The 27,600-nt window shown below is 36.5% G+C and overlaps 3 protein-coding genes across 20 annotated transcripts in view; 2 read left to right on the top strand and 1 right to left on the bottom strand.

Moving 5' to 3' along the window:
* Nucleotides 1-6,932, top strand: part of LOC139747680 (transforming protein p54/c-ets-1-like) — a 268,848-nt gene extending 261,916 nt beyond the window's left edge. For all 10 annotated transcript variants that reach the window (XM_071660266.1, XM_071660265.1, XM_071660263.1 and 7 more), the window contains one exon: nucleotides 1-6,932. In XM_071660266.1, the coding sequence (XP_071516367.1) occupies nucleotides 1-64 (64 nt within the window). In that variant the 3' untranslated portion in view covers nucleotides 65-6,932.
* On the bottom strand, nucleotides 1,610-23,037 carry LOC139747679 (uncharacterized). Of its 4 annotated transcripts, XM_071660258.1 has the most exons (9): nucleotides 19,596-19,755; nucleotides 18,429-18,486; nucleotides 15,171-17,815; nucleotides 14,470-14,627; nucleotides 13,212-13,359; nucleotides 12,311-12,499; nucleotides 10,724-10,839; nucleotides 9,384-9,455; nucleotides 1,610-1,747 (listed from the first exon to the last, which is right to left on the bottom strand). In XM_071660258.1, the coding sequence occupies exons 3-7, from the start codon at nucleotides 17,678-17,680 to the stop codon at nucleotides 10,809-10,811; spliced, it is 3,036 nt and encodes a 1,011-aa protein (XP_071516359.1). In that variant the 5' UTR covers nucleotides 17,681-17,815; nucleotides 18,429-18,486; nucleotides 19,596-19,755; the 3' UTR covers nucleotides 1,610-1,747; nucleotides 9,384-9,455; nucleotides 10,724-10,808. The 4 variants fall into 4 exon arrangements, with proteins under 4 accessions (XP_071516359.1, XP_071516360.1, XP_071516357.1 ...); XM_071660259.1 differs by lacking the exons at nucleotides 1,610-1,747; nucleotides 19,596-19,755 and adding an exon at nucleotides 22,954-23,037 and having other exon boundaries at nucleotides 9,284-9,455; XM_071660256.1 differs by lacking the exons at nucleotides 1,610-1,747; nucleotides 19,596-19,755 and adding an exon at nucleotides 20,313-20,404 and having other exon boundaries at nucleotides 9,284-9,455.
* galla-1 (cytosolic iron-sulfur assembly component galla-1) overlaps nucleotides 21,530-27,600 on the top strand; it is an 8,636-nt gene continuing 2,565 nt past the window's right edge. The window contains exons 1-3 of one of the 6 annotated variants that reach the window (XM_071660273.1): nucleotides 21,530-21,851; nucleotides 23,903-23,977; nucleotides 24,831-24,910. In XM_071660273.1, coding sequence (XP_071516374.1) covers nucleotides 23,926-23,977; nucleotides 24,831-24,910 — 132 coding nt within the window. In that variant the 5' untranslated portion in view covers nucleotides 21,530-21,851; nucleotides 23,903-23,925. The other 5 variants (XM_071660276.1, XM_071660272.1, XM_071660271.1 and 2 more) reach the window with 5 other exon arrangements.

Consider the following 27,600-nt stretch of genomic DNA (forward strand, 5'->3'; position numbering starts at 1 on the left):
CTACTCGCCAGAGGAACTTCATGCAATGGTTGATCTCAAGCCTGAGAAGAAGGACGATGACTGAGCTGTGCTTCCAGACGTCCCTGCCGCCCCTTCCCACCCAGAACTATATTAATGAACAGTAGGTCAGGCAGGCCATGGGCACAGGTCATATAGGATCTACATCTTGACCTTCCCAACTGTAAATGGCCAGCAGCATTTCTTTTTCTGTGCTGCAGCCTTGTGCCTCTAAGTTAATTACAACCTTCATTAGAAAAAAAATTGCCAATTGCAACATTATGTGACACTTGTTGGTAAGCCAAACAGCTACAAAATATACAAATTTAACTTTGTTAAATGGCTGTATCTACAATTTATCAACAATCTGTTTGACTGTCTGAGTGGAACCATTTTAATAGTTTTATTTTTGTAAATACAGTATGCCATTAATGTCGGGCATTTAGACTAGATTGTATGTTTGTATAGTCAGATGTGTGGAGGATGTTGCCCAGTCAATGTTGGTGCGCCTTATGTTGTTGCGCACAGATCGTGTCTGTGCAAAGTTCTTTTCTGCGCACAATTATTGTCTGCGCAAATTTCTTGTAACCAGCCAATTGTACCTGTAACTGTTCTCTGCACAAGACCCGACTGTAATATTAATCATTATTTTTAGTTATGGACTAGTGATTCATGGAGATGACTAATGAGTGCTTTCAAAACTACAAGTGCTATGTATTAGTGTCAAAATAGTAGGCGTCACAGATTGGAGTGGCCATTTTTATTTTTGCATAAATAATATATAGCCCTTAGCTTGCTGTCACTAACTTTTAAAAAAGTATCCTAATGACATCAGCTGTTGTGAGACTGGGTCTAGAAGTTATCGCACTTGATAATGATTTGACCTAAAATAGAACCCAGGACTCTATAACTGTTGATGATTCCACCTTCAACAGAGCTTGACATAGCATTTTCCCATTGTGCCTTCTTGTCCTAAAGTTAATCTTAATCCTGAGGTTCGAACAAACAGAGATCCTTAGGCATACCATCCACTGCACCATCATATTTCAGATTTGATAAAGAACCTGTATAGATAGCTCATGGTACTAAGGGCAAACCTTAAAGAAAATGTGATTTTTTCTAACCTACAATTCCAGGTCACAATGACTGACTGTGATGTAACAGGAAGCATATTACATTGACTTATTCTATTTCTCATTATTTGAAAATTTTATGTTTTGTAAATAATTTATGCTCCATGATTCTTGTGACTGGAGGTAATGGTGTTCCATTGTTATTTGTGATAACTTGTTGAACATTAAACGTTGGATTTTATCTTTCAAATGTGACAATCAAATTGGATATCTTCATTTCAGTGTAATTTTAATCTTATAGCAACATTCAAGTAAATGGCAAATAACACAATGAAAATACCCAATGTTTACAATTATATTTATAAGCATGTACCAAAACTGTGGCTCTTTCAGCCAGATATCTTGGCTTGTAAAAGTTCAGATTCCCAGCCTTCTTAGTTACATATTAGTTTAGACATCCACCTATCCTAGACAGATAGGAACTCTTACTATAACTATCAACAGTGATATCTACTGTCTCTTCCGCCCACACTAGACAGGAGCCGTCCCATCTCATGCCTCATAGACACATGTGCCAAGTCCACAAGGGGATGCCACTCTTCATCACTGTCACAGACCCGATATAATATGTATCCGTTTTAGTGGCATCTTTTATATGTAGGTCTCAGGCTGAAAACCTGATAGAAAAATTTAAACTTTTTACAATTGATTTTTCACATATTTAATGCTTCCTAATATGGAAAGAAATTGTAGTAATCAATTATACAAACGTAAGGACACTTTAATGTTCATTAGGCCCCAGCAACTCCAAGGCTGTGCTACAGTCAGAAGCAGGAAAGTGATGGACTCCTTTGGAGCGAGAAGCTCCTTGGCAAGAATACACTCCTTTTTGTCCACTGACAATATGAGCCTCACCAAAGGTGACTTACCATTTGTGGTGTAACCAAAAGCAGGAATATATTATACTTTGTCGCTGTCTCCCACGTTAGTGAGGTAGTGCAAGGAAGGAGATGAAAGAATGGCCCAACCCACCCACATACACAGGTATATACATACACGTCCACACACGCACATATACATACCTGTACATCTCAACGTATACATATATATACACACACACAGACATATATACACATGTACTTATTCATACTTGCTGCCTTCATCCATTCCCGTCACCACCCCGCCACACATGAAATGACAACCCCCTCCCCCCTGCATGTGTGCAAGGTAGCACTAGGAAAAGACAACAAAGGCCACATTCGTTCACACTCAGTCTCTAGCTGTCATGTATAATGCACCGAACCCACAGCTCCCTTTCCACATCCAGGCCCCACAGAACTTTCCATGGTTTACCCCAGACACTTCACATGCCCTGGTTCAATCCATTGACAGCACCTCGACCCCAGTATACCACATCGTTCCAATTCACTCTATTCCTTGCACGCCTTTCACCCTCCTGCATGTTCAGGCCCCGATCACTCAAAATCCTTTTCACTTCCTCTTTCCACCTCCAATTTTGTCACACACTTCTCCTCGTTCCCTCCACCTCTGACACACATATCCTCTTTGTCAATCTTTCTTCGCTCATTCTCTCCATGTGACCAAACCATTTCAAAACACCCTCTTCTGCTCTCTCAACCACACTCTTTTTATTACCACACATCTCTTACCCTTTCATTACTTGATCAAACCACCTTACACCACATATTGTCCTCAAACATCTCATTTCAACATATCCACCCTCCTCCGCACAACTCTATCTATAGCCCACGCCTCACAACCATATAACATTGTTGGAACCACTATTCCTTCAAACATACCCAATTTTGCTTTCCAAGATAACATTCACACCTTCCACACATTTTTCAACGCTCCCAGGACTTTCACCCCCTCCCCCACCCTATGACTCACTAATGCTTCCATGGTTTCATCCACTGCCAAATCCACTCCCAGATATCTAAAACACTTCACTTCCTCCAGTTTTTCTCCATTCAAACACACTTCCCAGTGGACTTGTCCCTCAACCCTACTGTACCTATTAATGTTGCTCTTATTCACATTTACTCTCAGCTTTCTTCTTTCACACACTTTACCAAAGCAAACACTGACCATTAAGAGTAAAGCCACTTGCATAAAGATAATTTGGCTTACCAAAGTATCAATACTGTTCATTTAGCTGAAAACTAGATTTTAACCAAATACAAATTTAGAACTGAAAAAAATTTTCACTTGCCTTATTTTGCAGTAGATTTCTTGACAACTAACACCAGTTTGAAGGACATTTTTCATTCTCGATATTCACATCCTGTTGAACTTTGTTCAAGGTTTAAGTACATTTATAATAATTTAATAGTTTTCCAGTACATAGTTAATATACCAAATATTAAATAATCAAGTGCTAATGAAACCTTTGTTTGCTATGGAACCCTTGTACCACTTTTCTAGAGCTCCTGCAGCTTTAAAGGTGCACTCCATTTGAAAGAAAGGTAAGGTGGGCTCCTTGGTGGAGGAAAGGTCCTTGACAATGTTGCACTCTACTCCATCAGCTAATGATATTATGTCCAACACAACCTCATACAGGCAATACTTGAAAGCAACCTCTACAACAAAGAAAAAATGGTTATTAAGAGTTGATCTCAAAGGTTTCACCTCCAAAATCCTCAAACTGTAACAACAAATTTCCCAGCTAGTAATTCTCCCTCCACCCTTCTTCATTTTCTTCCTACATGACCTCCACTCACCTCCTGCAGAACACTATGAAAATCCTTTCATATGCAGGTGACTTCACAGTCACATTACTGCACCATGACACAAACCAAGGAAAAACAAATATGCAACACTGCATCATTAAATTAGGAAACTGGCTAACCCAAAATAAAATGTCTACATCATCATAGAAATCTACCATCTACCTCATAACCCCTGCCAGGCATGCATTAAACCTATACCCTTCCATCACCCTGAGTGAACATCCACTTCCATTCAACAAAACTCCAACAATACTGGGCATCACATATGACCTCCACTCCTTACATCACACACATCAACACAAAGGCCATAAACAAACTAAATACCTGAACATTTACTGGTGCCAGATTTTGGACGATAAAAATCATCCCTTAGTATCCTCTTTGTACTACCTGTCTGCTTCACCCTAAACTATGGATCACCTGTCTGGTCATCCACCTTGTCAAAAGCAAATAATAAAAAAAAAAGAGACCAAAACAATCATTGGTTGCTTTGGAACCAAAAACATTCAACATCTACACAATATAAAAAAAGTACTTCCAATACAATCTCAACTTGATATACTACACACTCGATTCTTTGCAATTGTATAGAACCAAGCCACTCCATAACCAACCATCAACTTCAAAGCAGAAATAAAAAATTTCACCCCTGCTTGATACTTCAGCAACCTAAGCTTACAGATCACCCTTCCACAGAAAACAACTCTTACACTCCCTTCCACAGAAAACAACTCTTACAAAACAGTCTTCGAAATGAACCAAAGAGCAATGAACAACTGCTCTTACAACCCTGTCTTAAACATTCTACCAGACATGCACCCATCTGGAACAACACTTCCCTAAGCACTTGAACAAATTTTCCTGTGTTTACCTGTTTTCTGCACATCTCTCATCTCTCTATCACTACAAACACTGATCCAACATATCACAAGACTTCTCATGCCTAAGATGCAACTTTTGCTCTGAAGACACTGAATGCTTACTCCATAACCATCCTGTACATAACCAAGAAAGATGCACACACACCACCACACCTCTTGACCTGTGGTCCCACTGGTGGACGAGGCTGACTTTCTGACAGCTACAGGAGCTCTCTCTCTCTCTCTCTCTCTCTCTCTCTCTATTATTCATTTATTATACTTAATCGCCATCTCCTGCGTCAGCGATGTAGCACAAGGAAACAGACGAGGACTGGCCCAACCCACCCATGTACATACACACACACACACACACATATGTATATATATTATAATAATCATTATTATAATAATACATAATCGCTGCATCCTGCGTCACTGAGGTAGCACCAGGAAACAGACGAAGAATGGCCCATCCACTTGTATACACATACATATAAATACCAACATATACATACATATAAATACCAACATATACATACATATGCATACACAGACATATACATATATACATACATATAAATACCAACATATACATACATATGCATACACAGACATATACATATATATATATATGTACATATTCATACTCGCTTGCCTTCATCCATTCCCAGCACTACCCCACCCAACAGGAAACAGCATCGCTACCCCCTGCTTCAGCGATAGCGACAGAAAAAGACAAAAAAAGGCCATATTTGTTCACAGTCTCTAGCTGTCATGTGTAATGCACCGAAACCACGGCTACCTACCCACATCCAGGTCCCACAAACCTTTCCATGGTTTACTCCAGAAGTTTCACATGCCTAGTTGAGTACTCAGACAGCACATTGACCCCAGTATACCACATCATTCCAATTCACTCTATTCCTTGCATTCCTCTCGCCCTCCTGTATGTTCAGGCCCTGATCGCTCAAAATCTTTTTCACTCCATCCTTCCACCTCCAACTTAGTCTCCTGCTTCTCCTTGTTCCTTCCACCTGCTTGCAGTTATGCTGCAAGTGAAAAGCCATCGGCGGGGAAGCTGTATCATAAAAAAACTATCTCATCATAGAACTTCTCACATCAAAGTAGTCCATCCTCTCTCTACTACTGATTTTAGCACAGCCTTGAAGCTGCAGAGCCCATGAGAAAGGAGTCTTTGGGGTTACATAATAATAACAATAATATACATACACTGAAAGGCATGGTAAAACAATCTTTATGTATGATTTTAACCGATGGTTGTTGAGAAAGTAACTCTACCAATGTGTGAAAAGTGAAATGAGGAATGTAGGATTCTAGAGTATAACAGCCTCCTTGAGTCCCAGCCTACTACACTTCTTATTCCTTGCCTCACTACTCGACTAGTTGCATCCCCAGTTTCTCACAGTGAATGAAAAGCTATCATTTTTGACTTTATGTGGCAAAGTCACTTTCACAATTTCTAAGTTTAGCTTGATTATGTCAGCAATTGAATATAATAACTTTTTTCTTATGTTTCATATTTCAACTGTATGGAATGGATATTTGATGCACCAAATAGTTAGAGAAGGTTGTTTTCATAGTGGCTTGAATTTCAAGAATCCATATAAGCTGTATTCAAGGGTAATATCTTGTTTTGTTATTTAAAAAATGCATTTATAGTTCAGGTACAAAACAAGATTAAATTATCTTGAATATCAGCTTCGATGATGCCAAAAAATGAATGTGCATCATTATTTAAGGCCAAATTTAATATTTATTTTCTCTTGTTTCCTTTGTGTTCTGGACTTGATTATATGTACATAATTATGTTTTGTCTCTAGTTTTAGATAATTGAATGTTGAAGCTAAGATGAATGTTGGTCATACATTTCCAAAGTATGTAATTATAATTTCATGCTTTAAGCTCTAGTTGTAATGCTATTATACTTATAAGTTCAGAATTTGCTCTTATGATTTCTTTCACAAAAATATAACTGGTCTCCAATTGGAATATATATATAAATGATATAGGTGAAAGTAATTAAGATAGTTTCAAGGATTCAAGAGTACTCTTCGATTTATAAGCCATATTGGTTCTTTTGAAAAGGCTAACAGTAATGTTGAAGATGCAGAATCTCAAAAATTGGATTAGCAGTTAATACCAAAATTTCTAATGCTGTTCTGTTACTATAAATGATATGCCACTGTATGTACAGGATGTGTAAAAAGCTAAAAATAAAAGAATGATTGTTATTCTGACTGTCTATGAGGCACATGGCAACCCAATCGCCCTCTTTTCCTTACAGGTTTGCCAAGCATTGCAAGGAAGGAACTTTCATTTCACTCAATAACTGTTCTTTTGTGTATGTCCCTACGTAAACAATTATCACATCATGCAGCTTGGTACCTACACCCCATCCCATCCCTTTTTGCAATCTTCTTAGAATGGTTAGTTCTCACAAGCTTTCTTTTCTGCAGTCTCTTGAAAATGACTGCCATCCTGTTATGCATAAGCTCATCCAGCTACTATAAAAAGCTTCTGCTCTTACACTGTTGTTATCTTTTCTGGGTAATCCAAACCATCTCAGAATCACTCCTATGCCAAAAAGTTTATCCACATCAGCGTGCTTTTTCCTCATTCTTAACCCCCTCTGCTTCTTCCAACCATTTTCTTCATCTAAAATTTCTTCCACCATAAGATTGCTGGACACTTCAGGTTCTTCTTCAACCAGTCCATACCAGTGTCATAGATTGCTCCACTGGAGTATCTTTCTGACTCCTTACTGCACCCAACATGCCCTATTATAATAATCCAACACTCCTACCACTACCTGCATGTCCTGAGAGTACCTGGGTTGAATTTAACTTAATCTCAAAACCCGGTGGTCTTGCATTACGACCCAGTGTCTGAACTGATGAGCCACTGGGTTAAGTTGTTCCTGTTGCCTTCAACAATTTTCATTATAATGAGTCTGATTCTGTGCAGGTGCTTCCCAAGATCCTTGCTACATATCTCTAGGCCACCAGATCCACTGAGTGTGCCAATCTCCAAAGTTCTCTTTTCACCAAAATGGTCAAATGGTAAGTTAAGCATAACTACACACAATGCATAATGTGACAGAAAATCCAGTCACATGGTGAAGGGTATAAAGTTCAGAGAAGTCAAACTGGACAAGTATATTCGCCATTGCTCTCTCTGATCCTCCTCTCATGTGACCAGCACACCATACAATGTTCTGTTAAACCTCTTACGTACTCTACATCTCTCAAGATGATAGGGTAAGGGACAAGATTTCCTGATGACCTAATACACAACTCCTGTACTAACATACTCTCAAAATTTCACCACTGGTTATTGTGAAGTTTCTCAAGAATTACAAATCTGTTTAAGTATCCTCTCTTAAGATTCTTATCACTGTTGTAACCATCCAAGTTTTCATGAGAAATTCCCAAGTGTACTGAGAAAACATATTTGTGACTATCAAGCAATCCTCCTCTCCATCCCATGTAGGATTCAACATAGTGAGATACATGGTCAGGATATTCCTTGGTCAAATGAACTGAATGATCCCAAACTTACTCTTGGTTTTCACTTCCTTTTCTCCTCGTTCCCTCCGCTTCTGACACATATATCCGCTTTGTCAACCTTTCCTTGCTCATTCTCTCCATATGTCCAAACTATCTCAGCACATCCTCTTCAGCTCTCTCTCCCAATCGTTTTATTACCACACCACCTCATACCACATACTGTCCTCAAACATTTCATTTCTAACACATCCACCCTGCTCTAAACAACCTTCTCTATAGCCCATGCCTTGCATCCACACAATATTGTTTGGACTATCATATCTTTAAACATGCCCATTTTTGCACTTACCACACATTTTTCACTACTCCCACAGTTTCATTAACTGCCTTGTCCACTCCTTGGTCTAAAACACCACTTCCTCCAATTTTTCTCCATTCAAACTTACATACCAACTAACTCATCTATCAACCTTGCTAAACCTAATAACTTTACTTTTATCCATATTTACTCAACTTCCTGCTTTCACACACACTTCCACAACTAGTTGACAACTTTTTCAATTTCTCACTTGAATCTGCCATCGACCCCAGAATACCACATTGTTCAAATTCACTTTATTCCTTGCACACCTCTCACCCTCTTGTATGTTCAAGCCCCAAATGCTCAAAATCTTTTTCACTCCATCCTTCACCTCCAATTTAGTCTCCCACTTCTTGTTCCCTCCACCTTTTGACACATATATCCTCTTTGTCAATCTTTCCTCACTCATTCTCTCCATACAGTCTCATCAAAGACCTTCTCTTTGAAAAGAGATCTTGGGTAAGACAAAGGTCCTTTCACAGAAATTGGCCTAAGGAGAATTTTAAATCAAAATATTTCATACGTCTGCTATTTCCTGCGTGAGTGAAGTATCACCATGAACTGATGACTAACCCTTAAAAAAAATATCCTTGTATGGCTATCTTCTTTTGGAAACGTGACATAACAGAGAATATTGTACTGCAGTGCAACAGCAGCTTCTCATCAGTCTCACCTTCAACACCTATGCAAATCCGAGAGAAAAATAAAGATCTCATCAGAATGTTTATTTATTTTTTCAATAAAAATGGGTGTACAAAACTTATTCTCTCTCTCCATATATATATATATATATATATTCTATTAATTCAACATACCTTGAGTTCCTAATTAGTAGCAGCTGAACCCCATGCAAACATATGGAAAGCTACTTCCCACAAGGATAATTCCTGAAGGAGAAGAAAATGCTAGGTCACTACTTGATCAACAATATGAATATTTCTATAAACAGTGAAAGGATCTGCCCTATACATACTAGAACTTTTTGTCATACATGTTTGCTATTTCCTGTCTTATGGAGGTAAAATAACAGGAAACAATTGAACATTTGAGGAAAAAATCATCTTTTAACTTCTTCCTCTGTTCCTAAATCTTTAGTAAGAATATAGGAATGGAGGACTTCCATTCCTCACTCCTACTTCTCATGATCATTTTCTATAACATGGGTAGTAATCTTTCTCCCTCATCTGTAACGATGACCTATCAGAACTAATACTGCACTAAAGTCATAATCATTATCAAAAAACTACATTCATTTTACACACTGAATGTATAAGGGATAAGGGAGAAAGAATACTTCCCACGTATTCCCTGCATGTCATAGAAGGCGACTAAAAGGGGATGGATTGGGAGGCTGGAAATCCTCCCCTCGCATTTTAATTTTTCCAAAAGAAGGAACAAAAAGGGGGGATAAGTGAGGATATTCCCTCTAAGGCTCAGTCCTCTGTTTTTAACGCTACCTCGCTAATGTGGGAAATGGCCAATATGTATGAAAAAAAAAATATTTTCATTATCATTGTACTTTGACGCTGTCTCCCATGTTAGCGAGGTAGCGCAAGGAAACAGACGAAAGAATGGCCCAACCCACCCACATGCACATGTATATACATAAATGCCCACACATGCACATGTACATACCTATACATTTCAATGTATACAGACATAAAATCAAAACATGTACATACCTATACATTTCAACATATACATACATATACATACACAGACATATACATATATACACATGTACATATTCATACATGCTGCCTTCATCCATTCCTGCCGCCACCCCTTCCCCTGGGTGCATGCGAGGTAGCGCTATATCTGTAAATAATGCATGTGAACGCGCACAACCATATAACATACTAAGCTCCAACAGCCAGGATTGAACCCAGAACCCCTGTGTAGGAGGCGGGAGCACTACTGCTAAAGGGGTGATCATAGCCTATAATTCATGACCTGTGGTCCTACCCACTGGATGTAGCCAGCTTCCTGAATGATGCAAAATCCCCTAAGAAGACAGAAGGGGAGTAAGGGAGGGAAGGTTAAGGTGAATTAGTTCACACAGCATAACAGATATTTAGATCTTGCAAGTACATGAAACATGTCAAACTCATATTCACGAAATACTGTAAAGCAAAACCATAAACATGATGCATACCTTCAGAAGAGGATGTATCTTCAACTTATCATTAACTGTACAAATGAGCTTCTTGGTTTTTTGGTTGAAGATTATCTTGCAGAGACTAAAACTTCCAAATATTTACATCATCAGTTCTAGTAACAAAGAAAAAGTAGACATCACTATAATTCACAGCCTTATATTGATATCAAATCATAAAGTAAATTATTAAGAGGAGAAAGATTTTTGCTTGGATGCATTAATGTTTGACAAATAACTTTAACCAACACATTTTACCTATCTATTGGCTCACAAGGTTACTTCTTGTTGCCCACCTCAAGGAAAAAACAGAATACAGTGTGTTCAATTGAGGTGCTACATTTTCAATTTTTTCTTTCAAAACATTTCAATATTATAAGAGTGCTTGGACTGTTGTGGCTGAATGTTTTGATTATTTCATCCTTTCATTTTGGAAGAAAGGCAAATTGTAACAACACATTAGTGGTTAAGCCATATCCACACTAGAAAGGACTGCCTATACCTTCATTTTCAGTCATACATTCTCATCATCCCAGTACTGTATACAACAATACATTAAATGCCAAAGTGTACATTAAGACTTAACAGATCCCTCTTATGCTAACCTTAAATGAATAGTTTTACCTGCTATTCAAAACAGTCTTCTCTATTAATAAAAGCCTTGCATTTCAATGATCAATTGATTCTGCACACAAACTTTCTTTTGCCATTCTTTATGTCCCTTAGACTGTGGCTATCAGAAAACCTGCTTATGTGTTGTGGATGTAAAAAAAAGTGATAAAAATAAACTCAAAAATATATCATAGCCTTCAAAGATTAAAGATATGCATGCTGAAGAATGAAAAATGAAAATATTAAATAATTTGTCCAACTCTGTCCTGCCATGGTGGAGTGTTGTTGAAAGAATCCTGGGGTTGCCCAGTCAAGTGGCTTGGTGCAGGATAACGGAAGAGGGAAGACTGATAAGAGGTTTGGTGGCAGCCACTACACAGAAAGGGAGCAGGATGGAGTGAGTGAAGCAGTGAAAACTGATGGTCGATAAATTCACTTATGCTGTCTTATCTTTACTGATTACATTATCTACACTTCAGTACTGATTCATACCATCTTATTTCCTTATGTTTTCACAATTTCATACATAAAAATTACATGAGGGCATAAGTGATGAAAGGTATGCATGGTTGGTGAGATGAGGCCCAGTCAGACATGCGAGGCAGTTTAGAAATGCTAAACTTGTTGTAGAAATTTGTTCTCATTTGAGGCATGTTGCATCTACAAAAGTCGACTCATATTAGATGTCACAACATGAGGGTTAACCAATATCTTTACTCTAATAATTTCACCCAAATAACCATATCCTTTCACATATCTTCACTGTGTAGTTTACTTTATCACTTGTTACCTTAATTCTTTCTTTTGTAGCCTGCCACAAAAACTAATCTGCTATAATAGTACATGTAAACTCTAATAAGCATTATAATAATTACTTGCCCCATTTCTCTACATATGGGTACAGTCATTGTGTCTTTCAAGTGTTCAGGCATATTCATTTAATCATAAAACTGATAGTAAAAATAAAATACTTACACTCTCATTGGTCCTCTCAGAACATTAAGAAATACTAAATTTAGGCTTTCAGCATCTGAAGCTGTAATGTTGGGTGAGCATATGTGCACACCATCAATGCCTAAACGCACACCTTTCAAACAAGTGGCCAGTGCCTCACATCCTTTCACTGTGAGCTGACTCCTTGGAAACCGGATACTCCAGAAGAATCTGTCATGCAAAACAGAAAGTAGTGTTTGGAATATACATTTTTTCATTTGTTTTTCAAAATATTTGTAGATCTGTAATAAAAGAGAGCGAATGAGAGTTGGAGTGAGCAAGCATCAGCAAACTTCAAGGAGTGATAAAATGTTTTAAGAGGAAGTTAATTGTGAGAAGAAAACATGAAAAAAATTTAGAAAGGCAAGCAGGAAGAAAGTGTTTTGAGCAAAGCAATGAACTTTACATTTTCTGGCATACAAACACTTTTAATATCAATTATTTTTTCTACACCCAGAGTAAGTGAAACTTAATACTCTGAGGTGGTCTGGGTATGTAGAAAGATTGCAAGACAAGTTTACAACAGTACAATTAAAGGGGCTGGTATGAGAGGAAGACCACCTGTGACAAGGGGAAACAGACTGAAAGAGTACTATAGGGAGAGAAATGGTGAAAGAATGCATGGAATTGTGTACAAGAGGAAGGCATGTACAAACAGGGATAAGTGGAAACTCTTTTGCCAGGGCCATCCCCTTGATGGGAGTTCCCAAATTCAATCCCTGGAGAAATCCTACTCAAACAGATTATTGACAATGTAGAAGTCAAACATTTGGTGTGGCTACTGTTTCAATGTAAAACACTGCAGTTGCTAATGCTCTTTGGTACTTATGAAAACATACTACACTATTCTGCAAGTTTAAAAAATAAACAAGTGATAAATTACGTGTTTGGAGGCTGAAGCTTTAAAGCTGCTTGTCCCACCCAATCTACATTAGTGTCGTCCACACCTGAGAACCAAAGGTCTATTGGAAATCTCTTGTCCGGTAGCTGAGTCAGGGCTTGCAAAGGTACCTCAGGTACTACATGCAAGTCTGTAAAATAAAAAAAAATTGTGAATATTGCATTCTCATCTCCAAAATTTTATGCTTATTTTGTCCTGAAAGGAAATATAGTATAACATCTTGGCTAAACTTGAATTATCTTAGATTGAGAGGAGTTTGAATCTGCTTTAGAAAAGGATAGTGACTTTCCCTGACCATCATTCAGGTAAAATATTGCTTACCATAATTAAGTCAAATTAATTGTTCTTGCATCTAAAAAAGAAAAAAAAAAGCCAATCATTTGTCAAAATTGGTCACACTTTATGCACTTAAATTGGCCAAAGAATAGCAATAATTTACAACATCTTAAGCTGACATCCCCAAACATTTTATTTCATAGTCATGCATTTCCTAATCCTCATGAATATTCCCCTCACAGTAATAATAAAAAACTAAAGGCTTTGGGTATTCTATCATGAAATTTTTATTTCCTTTCAAAATATAAAAATTAGCATTAGCAGTAGTGGTAAATAGTTTCTGACAAGATGTGAACAGTTTCAACTGTGTCTTGAGTCAGACTACCCATCATCTCTAAAAGGTAAGAGTTTTGCAGTTTTGCAGCAAAAGGTTTCTGACAAGAGGTGAACAGTATTCACTGTGTCTTGGGTCAGACTACCCATCGTATCTAAAATGTGAGAGTCTTTCAGTTTGTATGTTAATTAAAAAAATAAGCAATTAGGTGAAGAAGACCTGTTTCTGAACTGTTATTACATGAAATTTAGATGATACCTGCACATCTGTTAACTGCAAGCAAACTGAAGACAGATATCAGAATTAAGAATTTCAGCTCATCCATAGTCTGACTACTGGTTATCACATGATTATTGTTATTGCGTCCATATCAACACTTGTGTGTGTGGACGTGTATGTATATATATATGTATGGGGGTGGGTTGGGCCATTTCTTTCGTCTGTTTCCTTGCACTACCTCGCAAACGCGGGAGACAGCGACAAAGCAAAAAGAAAGAAAAAAAATCAACATCGAGACGAAATGTGTTCAAATCATCTTCAGGTCTAAATCAAAAGAAGAGTTTGGTAATACACTTCTTAAAGTTACTAAAAATTCTGAACAACACCACAAGTTATTCAGCAAATTCTTACACAGGTTTTCTGCTTTTGTCACCATCTTCTTCAAGTAGTATGGGGTGTTCAAAGAGTTCTGTGCATAGTATTTACCTATGCCTAGGTAAAGTACCTCAACCACTGGGAAGAGCTTGACAATGTTTCTTACAGATCCCATCACTTTTGATACCTGAAAGCTAAAATACATATGCTGTATCATTACCAATCACATACTTGCAATATGACAATTACCTGACTATACATAACTATTCATTGGTATTCATTCATATATGTACAGTCATTCATAAAAGACTGTGGGGTCACTCATAAATATTTGTAGGGGTCTCCATTCATATGGTAGAATTCCATCTTCACCCCTTTCCGGCTAACAGGTACTGGGCATCAGACAATCCACACACAAACATACATGGTGAAACTATAGGAACTGCCTGTTCACTTAGGACATGATATCGTTATAAGACTTACCGTCCAGAAAGAGGCTGGGAACTGCACTGGCCCACACATTCACAGACCACCAAGAACTTTTATGAGTGACTGTACATAAGGATTTTATGAAAATTGTTCTTGTGATGGTTAGCAACTGTTAAAGTTTCTCTTGTGTAGATATTTAAGAAAATGGTACCTAGAAGATATATGATTATAATATTTCCTAAAAAAGAAATTCATTAACCAAGAAAGCTCTTAGTCATATGACCTGGAATAATTCAATGTTAATTTACCCAGCTTGACCATGTTGTGATCTGAGGTGGTCAAAAAAGTCATCAGAGTAGTCCAGTTCTGGATGTTGCCAGTGCTGATGTAGGTTTAGATGAACATCACATGGATACTGTGACAGCTCCTGTAAAAACTCAACAAAACCAAGTAGCTTTCGGGGATCACTGTCAATGTCCAGCTCTATATGACGTACTGATGAGTGCCTCAGTAGAATGGAAGCAGCTTGCAGGTGCCCATCTCTCACCTTCCAACGATCTGGGATGATGACCTTACCAACTTCTTTGGCCATTGTGGGACTGCATTCTGCCTCAGCCACCACATTCAACCAATGCTCTGGATCTCTGACTCCTGACTTCACTAAAAGGTTCACTATTTCCTCTGCATATTGTTCCACCATGTCACTACCATTCTTTGATAAAAGGCCTGCTAGATGTATGAGGGTATTATGGTATTTGCTCAACTGAAGTGGTTCAGTGTCTTCCTGGTGGAGATCCTGAAGTACCCTGAGGATAGTCTTGTGTTCATTTTGATAAGTGGTGATTTGATTTTCGACATATTGGAGAATATCTGCCCTTATTTCAATGGGAATACTTCTAGCTTCTAAAATCTTGTGGATGTCATTCTTTATGGGTTCAACAATTTTTTCATCTTTCCTGCCTATGCTCAATATAATGGACTGTGAAGCATAAAAATCTTGTAATCCCTTGTGTGGGAAACCAACTTCTTCTTCAACACCAGAAAGTGTCCAACTTTTGGTGAGGGTTAGTGAGGCTGAAAATAAATCATCTGAAGGCAAAGTGAGCTTTTTGCATACACTTACTAATCGATCTATGCTTTCTTTTTTCAGTGTCACTGCATCCCATCGTAATGCTAATAAACTTTCTCTATACATAGCTTCAAGAAATTTGGTGCAACGTCGCTTTATTTCATTCTCAGGCAAATTTTGTGTACCTTTCCTTTGTGAAAGTCTCTTTATCAGTTTTTTCTGTGTCATCTCCATAATAATACAGTACAGACTAGTTGCAGAAGTTATCAGTTTGACTGCATCAGGATGTACTGCCCAAAGATACGTTAGCAGTACTAGGTTTAGTGGGAACCGAAAATGTTCTGACAACTTGGTAGATGCTGTCAGAAAGTTGATAAGACCATTGGTATTTTGATGGCTTAGGCCAATTCTTCTCATCTCTTGATATAATTTAGTAACAAACTCAACCCTTCTGTCTTTTGAAATCCCATTAAGCCTTAGGTGGCACATTTTGATACTTGAGGGAACCATTTTATCCATGAAGTCAACTCTCTCTGGTCGTGTAGTACATAGAATACGTATGTTTCCTGCACTTACTTTAAAATGTTTTTGAAATAACTCTGTCAACAGTTTGTTTGAGGACTTATTGATCTCATCTAAACCATCAACCAAAAATAAAACATTGGAGTTCAGCACTGATCGTATGAGGTCTTCATCCTTTACCAGACAAGAGGTCTTTGGTAGCTGAGATAACAAGAAACTTAAAAAACTACTTATGCTTGAATTGTGGCATTTGATGTGAAAAAGCAGGTCATACTGATCAAGTCCATGAACTAATCCACTTCCCTTTGACCAACTAAACAAAATCAATTTACATAATGTGGTTTTACCAGCACCTGCTACTCCTTCTACTAACAAAATGGATGGCTTATCTCTATGGCTGTCTGTGATTTCAAGAATATTTTCATAAGTTGGTTCCTGTCTGAAATCTTTTTGAGAATCATGCACCATCTCCACTCTTGTGAATATTGATGATATTTCTAAATTTTGACCTCCAGAAATGAATGATACTGGGTCTATTTGTGACTCTACACTATATGCCGCCTTGAGTTCATCTTTACCTCTGGAGTTTACTAACTTCTTCAAATGAGATCTCTGAGTCAAAATTTCTTGGCTGTACTGTTTAAAATCAACAGGAGAAAGGGGAGTGTCGCGAGTATCATTTAAACTCTCATTGAGATGACTTACATGACTTTCAATCTCTTGCCGTGGCTGTTGATACTTTAACCCTGCCAGTTCTATAGTCTTTGTAAACATAATCCGTATTTCTTCAATCTTTGCAAAAATTTCTAATTGTGTCATGTTTTCTCCAGTGCTATGAGCAATTTCATTTCTGAAGTTCTTTATAGCCTGAAGAAAATATTCCAATTTTGACTCATCATGAGTGATCCAGGCCTCATTTCCCACAGGGACCAGGTCTGAACACCCTACTTGAATACATGCAAAGAGCAAAGTGACATCATATGTACTGCCTGAAGGATCATTGTCAATTTTCTCCCTCTGTGACTTGTCAAATCTACGTTTAAATTCATTGTTGGACATTCCCTTCCTAGAGACAAGAAATTCCCTGAGGGACATTGTCGCAGGTTTAGGACATCCCCAACAGAAAACAAGATACATAACATTCTTACCAACTTTGGAAGACAATTCATACAAACGGTACTTATTAAAGTCACTTTTACTGCCATCATCTTTGCGTGTCCTGCCCATGGTAAGCCCAATCTCAGTTTAAATAGTAACGTGTATGTCTGTCAGCACTCCTTAGCAGCCATAAACTATCAATTTTGTTTTGTTATCCAACTCCATAACGCAAAGATGTTCCTCTGGAATATCTTCTGGGATTCTCTGAAAGAGAAAGATATTGAACTTAAATTTTCAGATAAAATGAGAGTAAATCAACTGAAGAAAGATGGCTGGCAAGAGGGCCAGCTTTCTTTTGCCTGAGTAAAGAAAATTTCAAATGCTCTTATTATCCTAACATCTGCTTCTGACCATAGAATGATGAGCACTGTAACTATGTGGCGGGGTGGTGGCAGAAATGGATGAAGGCAGCATGCATGAATATATACATGTGTAAATAAGTATATGTCTGTGTATGTATATGTATGTATACGTTGAAATGTATAGGTATGTATATGTATGTATACGTTGAAATGTATATGTATGTATACATTGAAATGTATAGGTATGTATATGTGCAAATGTGGGCGTTTATGTATACACATGCGTATGTGGGTGGGTTGGGCCGTTCTTTCCTCTGTTTCCTTGTGCTACCTCGCTAATGTGGGAGACAGTGACAAAGTACAAATAATAAATAAATAATAGAAATAATAATAAAAAGAATTCTAATATTAATGGATCAAATTAGTGGCATCAAACGAAATATCATATATGTATATCAATATTGGTGATTATTTTGCAAGAATTTTTCCACTGAAAAGGCTAACAAATCACATACCTGTTATTTTGTCACTTCATGAAAAATGGTAGCTGAAGCCCCTATCCTTCTGCCACCTCTGGATATAAAAGGACAAAAAATTATTCCATCATGACCATAAAGAAAACAGTGTGGCACGATATAATTGAAAGGTAAGTTACACTACCACTTCACTTGTTTTCAAATACCTATAGAGAGTGAATTAATGTTAAAGGAGTAAATAATTTGATTGAAAATTAAGTGACAAATGAAAAATGTGAAAACTTAAACATCAAGTTCCAAAGTGTGCTTACTGTCAAATCTAGAAGTAAAATTGCTGTCATCCAGGGGGAAATGAGAGATATTAGAAAATAAAGAAGCATGTCTGCTGAAACTGAGGAAACCTTATGAGGAAATCTATGATTACGAATGGGGATTAAAGGAAAAGATATATGATTATGGAGGGGATTTAGGAAAGGAAATCTATGATCAAAGAACTTGATGTCTGAAGCTAAATATATATGGCTCTTGGTTTGGCATAAAACAGGAAATTGTAGCAAATAGGAAATTTCTAACTGCTTAAATAAGTTACCTCTATATCTGGTTGGCTCACATAAGGGATAACATGGTTGAATTCAAAAGCTTAAATTATAAAAATTAGCTTAAGAGAATATAATGTGGCGTTTCTAGCATTTAGCTCTCTCTCAAATAACTACATACATGCAAATGGATAGTGAAATACAGGTAATGACAGGATATATATTGGTAAAAATGAACGATAACTTGGGCCTTTCACTTGCAACATTTGTGGTCAATGGAAGTCTATAAAGTTCAAGAGGATCATAAGAAAAAAGAATGAAAATAACAAGTCAACTGCAGTTTACCAACAATGTGTAACTACAATCTGAAATTTATTACAAGCCAAAATACTTGGGATATTATCAGCTATGACTACTGTGAATAATTTTAAGCCAAAGCTCACTTCTTTTTGCCTACTTTGTAAACATGTAAAAGTTTGTGGGTACCCTTATGTGCTTGATGCCCTTAGATCATTTGTAATTACAGACCTGTAACTAATATAGAAAGAATGAAACGAGATATAGACAATTATTTTACTTAGACATTACAAACATTGCCATGCACTACATTTGATTTTGACAAAGTTTACTTTTTTTTTCACACAATACCAGAACAGACATCTCTTCCTACCTGTCAAAAGAGTGATATCTGTAAGTCTGTTGATTACTCTTCTACCACGAACTGTACGAGAGTGGATTTACAAATACTACTTTAAACAGCATAAATACGTTCCTTCGTCTAATACGAAATGTACACACTGAGGTACGTCTGTTTGGACGCTTATTGAGCGGATTCGTGACAGGTCATAGCGTAAAAATTAGTACGGAAGTACGGTTATACCTTTGACATATTTGGTTCATTCATTTAATGTCTTCAAACAAAGACTTTGTAGTCGAAATCAGTCTTCTGGTTGTTTCAATAAACTTCAACAATTAGACTAAAGGGAGCGAGTTGTTTAATCTTATTACATTCAAAGACTCTCCTCATTCTTATTTAATATTTCTAAACTCTGAGAATTATATTCAAATGTTTAATCTTACAACAATCTATAACAAGTTAACTATGGAACACTTAAAGTAACGTTATTACGGCAAGTAACCAGCATAAATCCAGTCATTATCTTCACTCATTCTACAATACCCTGAGGTCAGAGTTTCAGGAAGAAGTGGACTACTCTCTAAACTTATGAATATATCGCGTTTTACTTACCACAGTGGCAATATTATTTCCAACCTAACTTTATGTAACGACTTATAACAGCTGGCAATATTATTTACTACCTAATCCTATTCATAGAATTAAAGCAGTACATGTATATTGCCTTTGTTAAATATAACTCGTACGTACCAGTAAAACCAGAGATTATGCTTGAAGAGAATTGTGCTATCACCTGGCACTCCACATTAACGCTAGATATGGCGAACATAGATGATATTAATAAATGGTGCCACCATGAAATATGTTCATAAGACAAGGATAAGTGCCAACTCGTAATAAGCTAATTTGTTCCCATTCGTATTACTTTTATATAATTGTCTTGAAAAGTTTGTTTCACATCAGAGGTCTTTCTATCACGCTTTATCTAATGATTTGTTCAAGCATGGAATACCTAAACACATGAACATAACGCTCTATCTATTTCGCATCATTATAATGTTCTCAAAAGCGATGATAATCTATATGGAAGGATGGGGAAAGATTAATAACAATAATAATAATAATCATAATAGAAGCAGCCGACATAGGATCAAAGTGGCAACTGTTCCAGATATGATTATCACTATTAACTTGAAAAATATTGACAAAATAGTATTATGCATACAAACACGAAGTCCATTTTGCCATACTTCCATTGCTTACCTTCGCTATATTGAAACGAAAGAGGATAAACTAAAACTGGCTCAAGTGGAATTATTTAAAGCAATCACAGGGAAAAAAAACTTTGATGAATTCTCCATCATTAGCTTTCTTGTTCACTTTAGTATGAATGTTTCTCATATGCATGATTAGACTGAACAGGGATCAACAACATCTTATCTGCCAGACGCCCCATTATTTTCACGACAGGTATAAGGGTAAAATGATAGTGCACATTTAAGTGCGATATTCTCATGTCCTACTACATATTCCATGTTTCTGCCCTTTTTCGTATATATTTCAAAACAAACCTCAAAACGTTCTAAACGTTTTCAAATGTTTACATACCACGCAAGACATGCATAAGGTTCTCAAAACGTTTTCAAACGTTTACATACTGGGCGTGACACACACAAGGTTTATGTCAAATTATTTATATACACATGCTCTCTCGTGCTCGCAAATGCACACAAATGTTACATGCATGACGATGATATACGGTGACACAAAAACGAGCAAACAACGTCATACTCATGCGTAACATGAAACAAGGGTAAACATTTACAAACCTAACATTAAAAATGCAGCCATAAGCATATTAATGATGAATCCTCCTCCCCCCTCCCCAAACACACACACAAACACACACACTCGACTACACAAACCTCTAGAACACCTTAAACAGCCTCCAATACTGAAGCACCGCCAACTACGTCACCATCAATCAAAATGAAAATTTAATCGTCATGCACACAAGCCTTGCTTCTATTTTCCCCTACTCCAGCACCCTTCAGACGATAATCTGTAAGGAACACTTCAGTAATATTATAACATCCCCGGCTATGGTCTTTCTGCATTTATCGTAGACCAAAGACAATGAATTCCCTGCGTCTGAATTTAAGAACACCAGAGCTTTCTATCTGCACAACTGTACAACGTTGTCCCTCCTCTTCCTCCGCAGAGTCAATCAGGAAAGGAAGAGGAAATGGCATACGAGATCAACCTCGTTCTTGCCTACAATCATCCCCTGTAATCACCCAACAGCTTGGAAAGAAGCATCTTCTTTTGTCTCCGTCAATATCTCGTTTTAACTTTACTTCTTATAACTTTTATACTTGATTAACTTCACTGTTTTAAATGCAATCTATGTAATGTATTCTACAGAAAAATCCATAACAAAAATTGTTGCATACGAGAATCTTGAGCTACTGTAACTCAGGAAAACTTTATCACTTACTTTTTGTATTTTTTCTATAAATACATTGATAACAAAATTCCAAACATTGTTATAGATTGGATCATGGCTTAAAAACTCTTGACCGTATTTGCGTTTGGATACATACAAGAAACAGTGGAAATGCCTTTTCGAGAAAAGGTTGCTCGTTGAAATTGTATTTTCGTATTATATTAAGTTCACACATCGCCATCCGATAACAATGTCTATTTCACCAAATTATCTATTAGGGTGATTGACGGTGTCCTATGAGACTACCATAACACCTGGCCTCCCTCTGTGTGTGAGTATAGGTGGCGTGTTCAATGTTTGTCATGGAGACCACATTTCATAGGTAATTCAGGAAAAAAATCAGTTTGACAATGTTCCAGCTTTAGATTATCACAGGTTTTGTGCCATAATTACTATGTACTGTGTGGAGAAAGTGATGAAATTGGCAAAGTTTGACTCGATGTTGGACGATAATGTTTATTGTTGATATGGAGCTATGAAGATCAGGAAAAGTGTAGTTTAAAGTGAGGGAGCCATTTAGAAATAGACAAAATATGAAAAAACTTCACTTAACTTCTCCTAGCAGTTGTGGTTACCGTAATTTGGTTGTAATTAAGATAAGATGTGAATGCCATTTTGTATAATAATAGTTACTTGGAAATGTTTGGGTAAATTACCTGTTTAGAAACGCATTTAATCTAGCTTTAGACATAATGAAAGTTTGATGTAAAATGTTAGTGTAGTGTTTGGAGAATAGGAAAAGCTGTAGGGTGAGATAGGGAGCAATATATTGTAGGTGAAATGACTATGTAGGATACACAGCGAATTCGAAGACTAAAATGTGGGGTCTTTTAATGTAAAGGAAGATAAATTCTTTATAAAATGAAAGAAACATGAAAGCCCTACCTCTCCTTTCAGGTGAGATATAACTCTAATTTTGTTAGTCTTGTAGAAATATACCAGCCTGTGCGCCATGCCCACTACCAGTCAACGGCAACAAACCACATACTGAGCAGCAGTTCTGGCTATTGCCCAACCTCCCTACAGCAGCCTTTTTGCACAGTACCAAGGAGCAGACTATATTTATGTTGGTATTGCTCAATAAAATCTTGATTGTGAAGGAAATCGTGTAATTCTTTTGATTTTCACAATGTGAACCTTCTTATATGTATGAATTAACCTCACACCTTTCCCTATAAATTGTAACCCTCACCACCATTACCTCATCAGATATCATAGAATACTATATGGTATTCATATCCTTTATTACTGTTCTCTCATTTAATGCCATGGAATAAGATATATTGATCCAATTCACACTATGCAGGTATATTTATATTCTCAAAAAACAACTATCGTAGCAAAACAAAAAGGCCTAAAATCTGAAGCTAGTTTTATTGCATATCTAACTTATAAGTTACCATTTTGTTAGTTTTTTGAGTCTGGCTGCATTTACATGTAAACAAACGAGTTCCTGCACACATTTTTACCATGAAGTGTGAAGTATCGGAAAACAAAATTGTAGGTATATCTTGATTAAAACGCTGAAAGTTAAGATAAATCCTATACTGGAGAGGTGAAGTTAGGTGAGGCTATTATAGATTCCCATGATTTTCTAGAAGTATGTCTCTGATTTTTACATTGATTTATTCCTCCCCCCCCCCCCATCTTCATAACCCTCCCCGCTATTGACGTATTTATTAGATAGCTTAAAGAATTGATAATCAAAGTCACACTCTAGATCCATTATATTCTTCATACACTATGTTATTATGTTGCAATCACAGTCAAGTATTTACAGAATAACCACAAAACAAAAGTTGCAGGAATTTTATCAGATTTTTGTTACCTTTAGGTACATTGAAAAACTACAGCAGTATGTCCAAGGAAGATGATGCAGAGTTGTTGGATGTAGCAGCTGCTGTTTATGGTAAGAAGTGGATATTTAGATTGTGAATCTAAGGTTGTTATCATATAAACTTTGGCAAAAGGCGGGAGTATTGTGGAGCATAAGGACGGAAAATGTGCAATCTCCACATGAGGGATTTATGTTTGAAAAATTGCCCAATGAGTAAAATTGTTTTAGATAATTCGTTGATAGGTGGTATTGAGATCTGTGTGAAGCGAGTCAAGGAGGAGCAGATTTCAGGGGATGTTGTATTCACACTTCATGATTTGACTTTTGATTGAAATAGATAATTCTTTTCAAAGTTTTTCACAGAGAGAAACAGTTTTATTAAGATGTTGTGTGACTGCTAAGTACTAATCGTACCTTTTGCATAGTCTGATTGTTGGTATTTGTTGGAGGCAGGTACTCCGTCCATTTCAATCACTTCAGAGGTAATACTGTATGATCTAGGGTACTGATAATCTTAAGGTTAGAATGAGTATTTGGGATTGTAATGTTAAGTATTTCTAGACTAGATTATTTTTGTGAGAGATTCTTCCTGATAGTTTTTTTTACAGAAACTTTATGAATCTGATATAAGTTTTGCCCATCAGACAGAGCTTGTGAAGATGTAATTTGTGTTGATGTACATTAAAGTTTCTAGATATTAACTGTCTAACATTTGAAGACTTTCATTAAGTAAAGATTCATGTGATGATTAATAGGAGTCATACTGTAATATAGTTTGTAAGTAGTTGTGAATTCAAAGATTAAGGACTTTATCTGTTTCTAGAGGTCTTTGGATAAAGCAAAACTATTTTACTGTAGCTTTTATAAAGTTAAGGTGCTGTTTGTTAATGAATGGTTAATCATGTGAGCTTTGCTTTATCACCAGACGCACTTCGAACTGTAAGAGATCCAGAAAAGGATGCTTCACTGGAAGAACTGAATGTCATTCAAGAAGAAGGAATTAAGGTGATATATTAGAAAAGGAGGGAGGGGGTAACGTAGTTGAAGATGATGTTTTGTCCCGTTCATTCATTATTTTGATGATCACTTGTCATGTTTTGATTTTCTTCATTTAGTAATACATGTGAAGCACAGATAACAAAAACATGATGGTTCATAAAAAGGTTACCAGTTGTGGTAGACTAAATATATGGAAGAAGCAGGATAGCAAAGCAACATGAGTCTCCCCATCCACCTCTCCCTCTGGCTCATCTGCTGGCAGGAAAAGTACGAGGAAAAGATACTATGCAGTATGAGGGAATATATTGCCATGGAAATTTTATAAGAAAATTTGGATTGAAAAAAGTTACGTACCAGTTTAATAACTATGGAAATTTGTAGGTAAGTTTGTGCTGGAAAAAGTTCCCTATCAACTTAACATCTCTGCAGTTGGATTCTTTAAAAGAAAGATGATTAGTGGTAAACTGGATTTTTTACTAATAACATTGGTGAATTGTCTGTCAAACCTTGATTTGAAGGTATTTATACTCTTTGCATTTACTGCATCAGGAGGTACTGTATTCCAATGCTCATCCACTCTGAAGGAACTTCTGGACATATTGCTGTTACGTTTCCATCCTTTTATCATCTTACTATTATTTTTTGTCTTTGAATATCTGCCTTCAGTAAAGAGATTTTCAATGGTATATTTTTAAAAATTTGTATTAGATCTCATTGGAGTTTTCATTTTTTGGAGAGAGTTATTGTTGGTCTTTGAGTGTTTCTTCATAAGGCTTATATGTAAGTGCAGGGTTTAGCATGTTTCTCTTCTTTGAAATTGTCATAGTTTGTCTTCGTATTTTATTGGTTTTGGTGACCATAATTGAATAGAGTATTCCAGTTGACATCAAATCAGGGCATCATTAAGGGTGAGTATCGTATCCTTTGTTTTTTAGTTTTTATTTCTAGCTATGGAACTTAACAAAAAACATTTTGTTGGTTTTATTGTGTGCAACTGGGCATTATGTATCTTATCTAAGGTCATTTGTGATAATTACTTGAAGGACCTTTCTTCCTTAATTTGTAGTTTTGGTTTGCCAAGCATTTTGTATTCATTATTTATGTTTTTGGTACCAAAGTTCATTATTTTGCATTTTTCTACAATGAAATCAGCTTTAATTTCTCTTTCCACTCTACAAGTTAGATAATCCCCCTGAATCTTCAGGCAGTCTTCCTTTGAAATGGCTGTTTCTTTATTTCATATATTTGGTAAGTTTTGAGATTTTTCTGGTGCATCCTGTCAAGGTTGTTGATCCTATGACTGAGCCTGTTAGAGTTCCACTGGATATGTGAAGCCATTTAGATACTTCACCATTTAATACCTCTCTTTGTTTCATTTCTGAGAGCCGATCTTCTATCCATGTATAGGTTTGATCTCTTATGCTGTGAGCTTTAACAGTTATATAACAAATATGTAGCAGTCTTTTAGAAGGTATATTATCTAAAGCTTTAAGAAAGTCCAATTATATAACATCAGAGGGTGTTTTTGGAGTCCCACTTATCATATATATAACCAAGAAAATTCAGATTCGTTAAGCATAGCCTTTATTCCAGAACAATGTTGATGATTGGGTTATCAGTCAGTTTTCTTTTAAGAGTTAAACGATTTTGTCATCAGTTATTATTTCTAATACTTTATCTAGAATTGAATTCCTTTTTTTGAAGATGTGTTATATTAATTAGCTTCAAGTCATTTGGCAGTTTCCTTTTATGCAGTAATTTGTCGAATACTTTGGTAATTGGAAAAGTTAAATGCTGGCTAGTAGCTTCTTGTACAATTTTTAGGGAGACATCATTTGTACCAGTTGATTTATCTCATTTTACTTTGTTTAGACTTGTAAGTACTTTGTGGCATCCAAAATTTTCAGTGTCTCTGCAGAGTTTGGATTTTTGTTGGCCAGAAGTATTTTTTGTGCCTGTGGTATGTTAGACAAATCATTAATGAATAAACACCAAGTCAGAATTTTTTTTAGAGGGAAAGCTACTTTCTTATTGTCACTAATCAATGTGCTGTTATCATTTGATAATGGGCCAGTAGTATCCTTGATTTTTTCTTGTTTTCTCAGAAACTTTCTTATTGGTTCTGAATTTCTTCTGCATTCTGTTTGTAATGTACAGTTTATGGTCCTAATTTCTGTCACTTGTCTGTAATAACTTTAAGCCTTTCTTTTATGTATAATTGTCATTTATATCTTTTTTTTCATCCAACCAGATTCTTCCCTTTTCAGCTTTTTATGGTGCCTATAAGTTATATTCATATCATTTATATTAGACGAGTGTGAATGAATTCAGCACATGTAATGTTCCATAAAGGCTAGATGATTATTGAATGGTTGCCTGAGAGATTCTGGCAGTTGCTTACCGTGTTAAGATATGATAGGTAAACGATACCTCATGATGAGAATATGATCATCTGTTTATTGAGTGTGTAATATATGAAGGTAATGTAAAATGGTATGTTTGACATAATCATTGAGAAAGGAAGATGTGATACAAAAGGCACTTATAAAGCCCATTGTTGTCAAAGTGTAGCACAGCAGGATTATTTGAACCAGAGGAATTTTTTGGGATCAAATTCAGTGGAAGCATTTATGTGTTGAATTGATATTAATTGTCTCACATGGATGAATCAACTTAGTTGTAAAGTGTAATAATAA

The sequence above is a fragment of the Panulirus ornatus genome, chromosome 69 (assembly GCF_036320965.1).
Source record: "Panulirus ornatus isolate Po-2019 chromosome 69, ASM3632096v1, whole genome shotgun sequence".
Lineage (NCBI taxonomy): Eukaryota > Metazoa > Arthropoda > Malacostraca > Decapoda > Palinuridae > Panulirus > Panulirus ornatus.

What these genes read in the sequence shown, in the direction of transcription:
- LOC139747679 (XM_071660258.1), bottom strand. Translation starts at nt 17,680, where the DNA reads ATGGGCAGGACACGCAAAGATGATGGCAGTAAAAGTGACTTTAATAAG. An exon ending in TCACAACATGGTCAAGCTGG is followed by an intron (nt 14,628 to 15,170) that starts GTAAATTAACAT and finishes TATGTATTTTAG; the next exon opens with CTTTCAGGTATCAAAAGTGA. An exon ending in AAGCTTCAGCCTCCAAACAC is followed by an intron (nt 12,500 to 13,211) that starts GTAATTTATCAC and finishes TTTGCATGACAG; the next exon opens with ATTCTTCTGGAGTATCCGGT.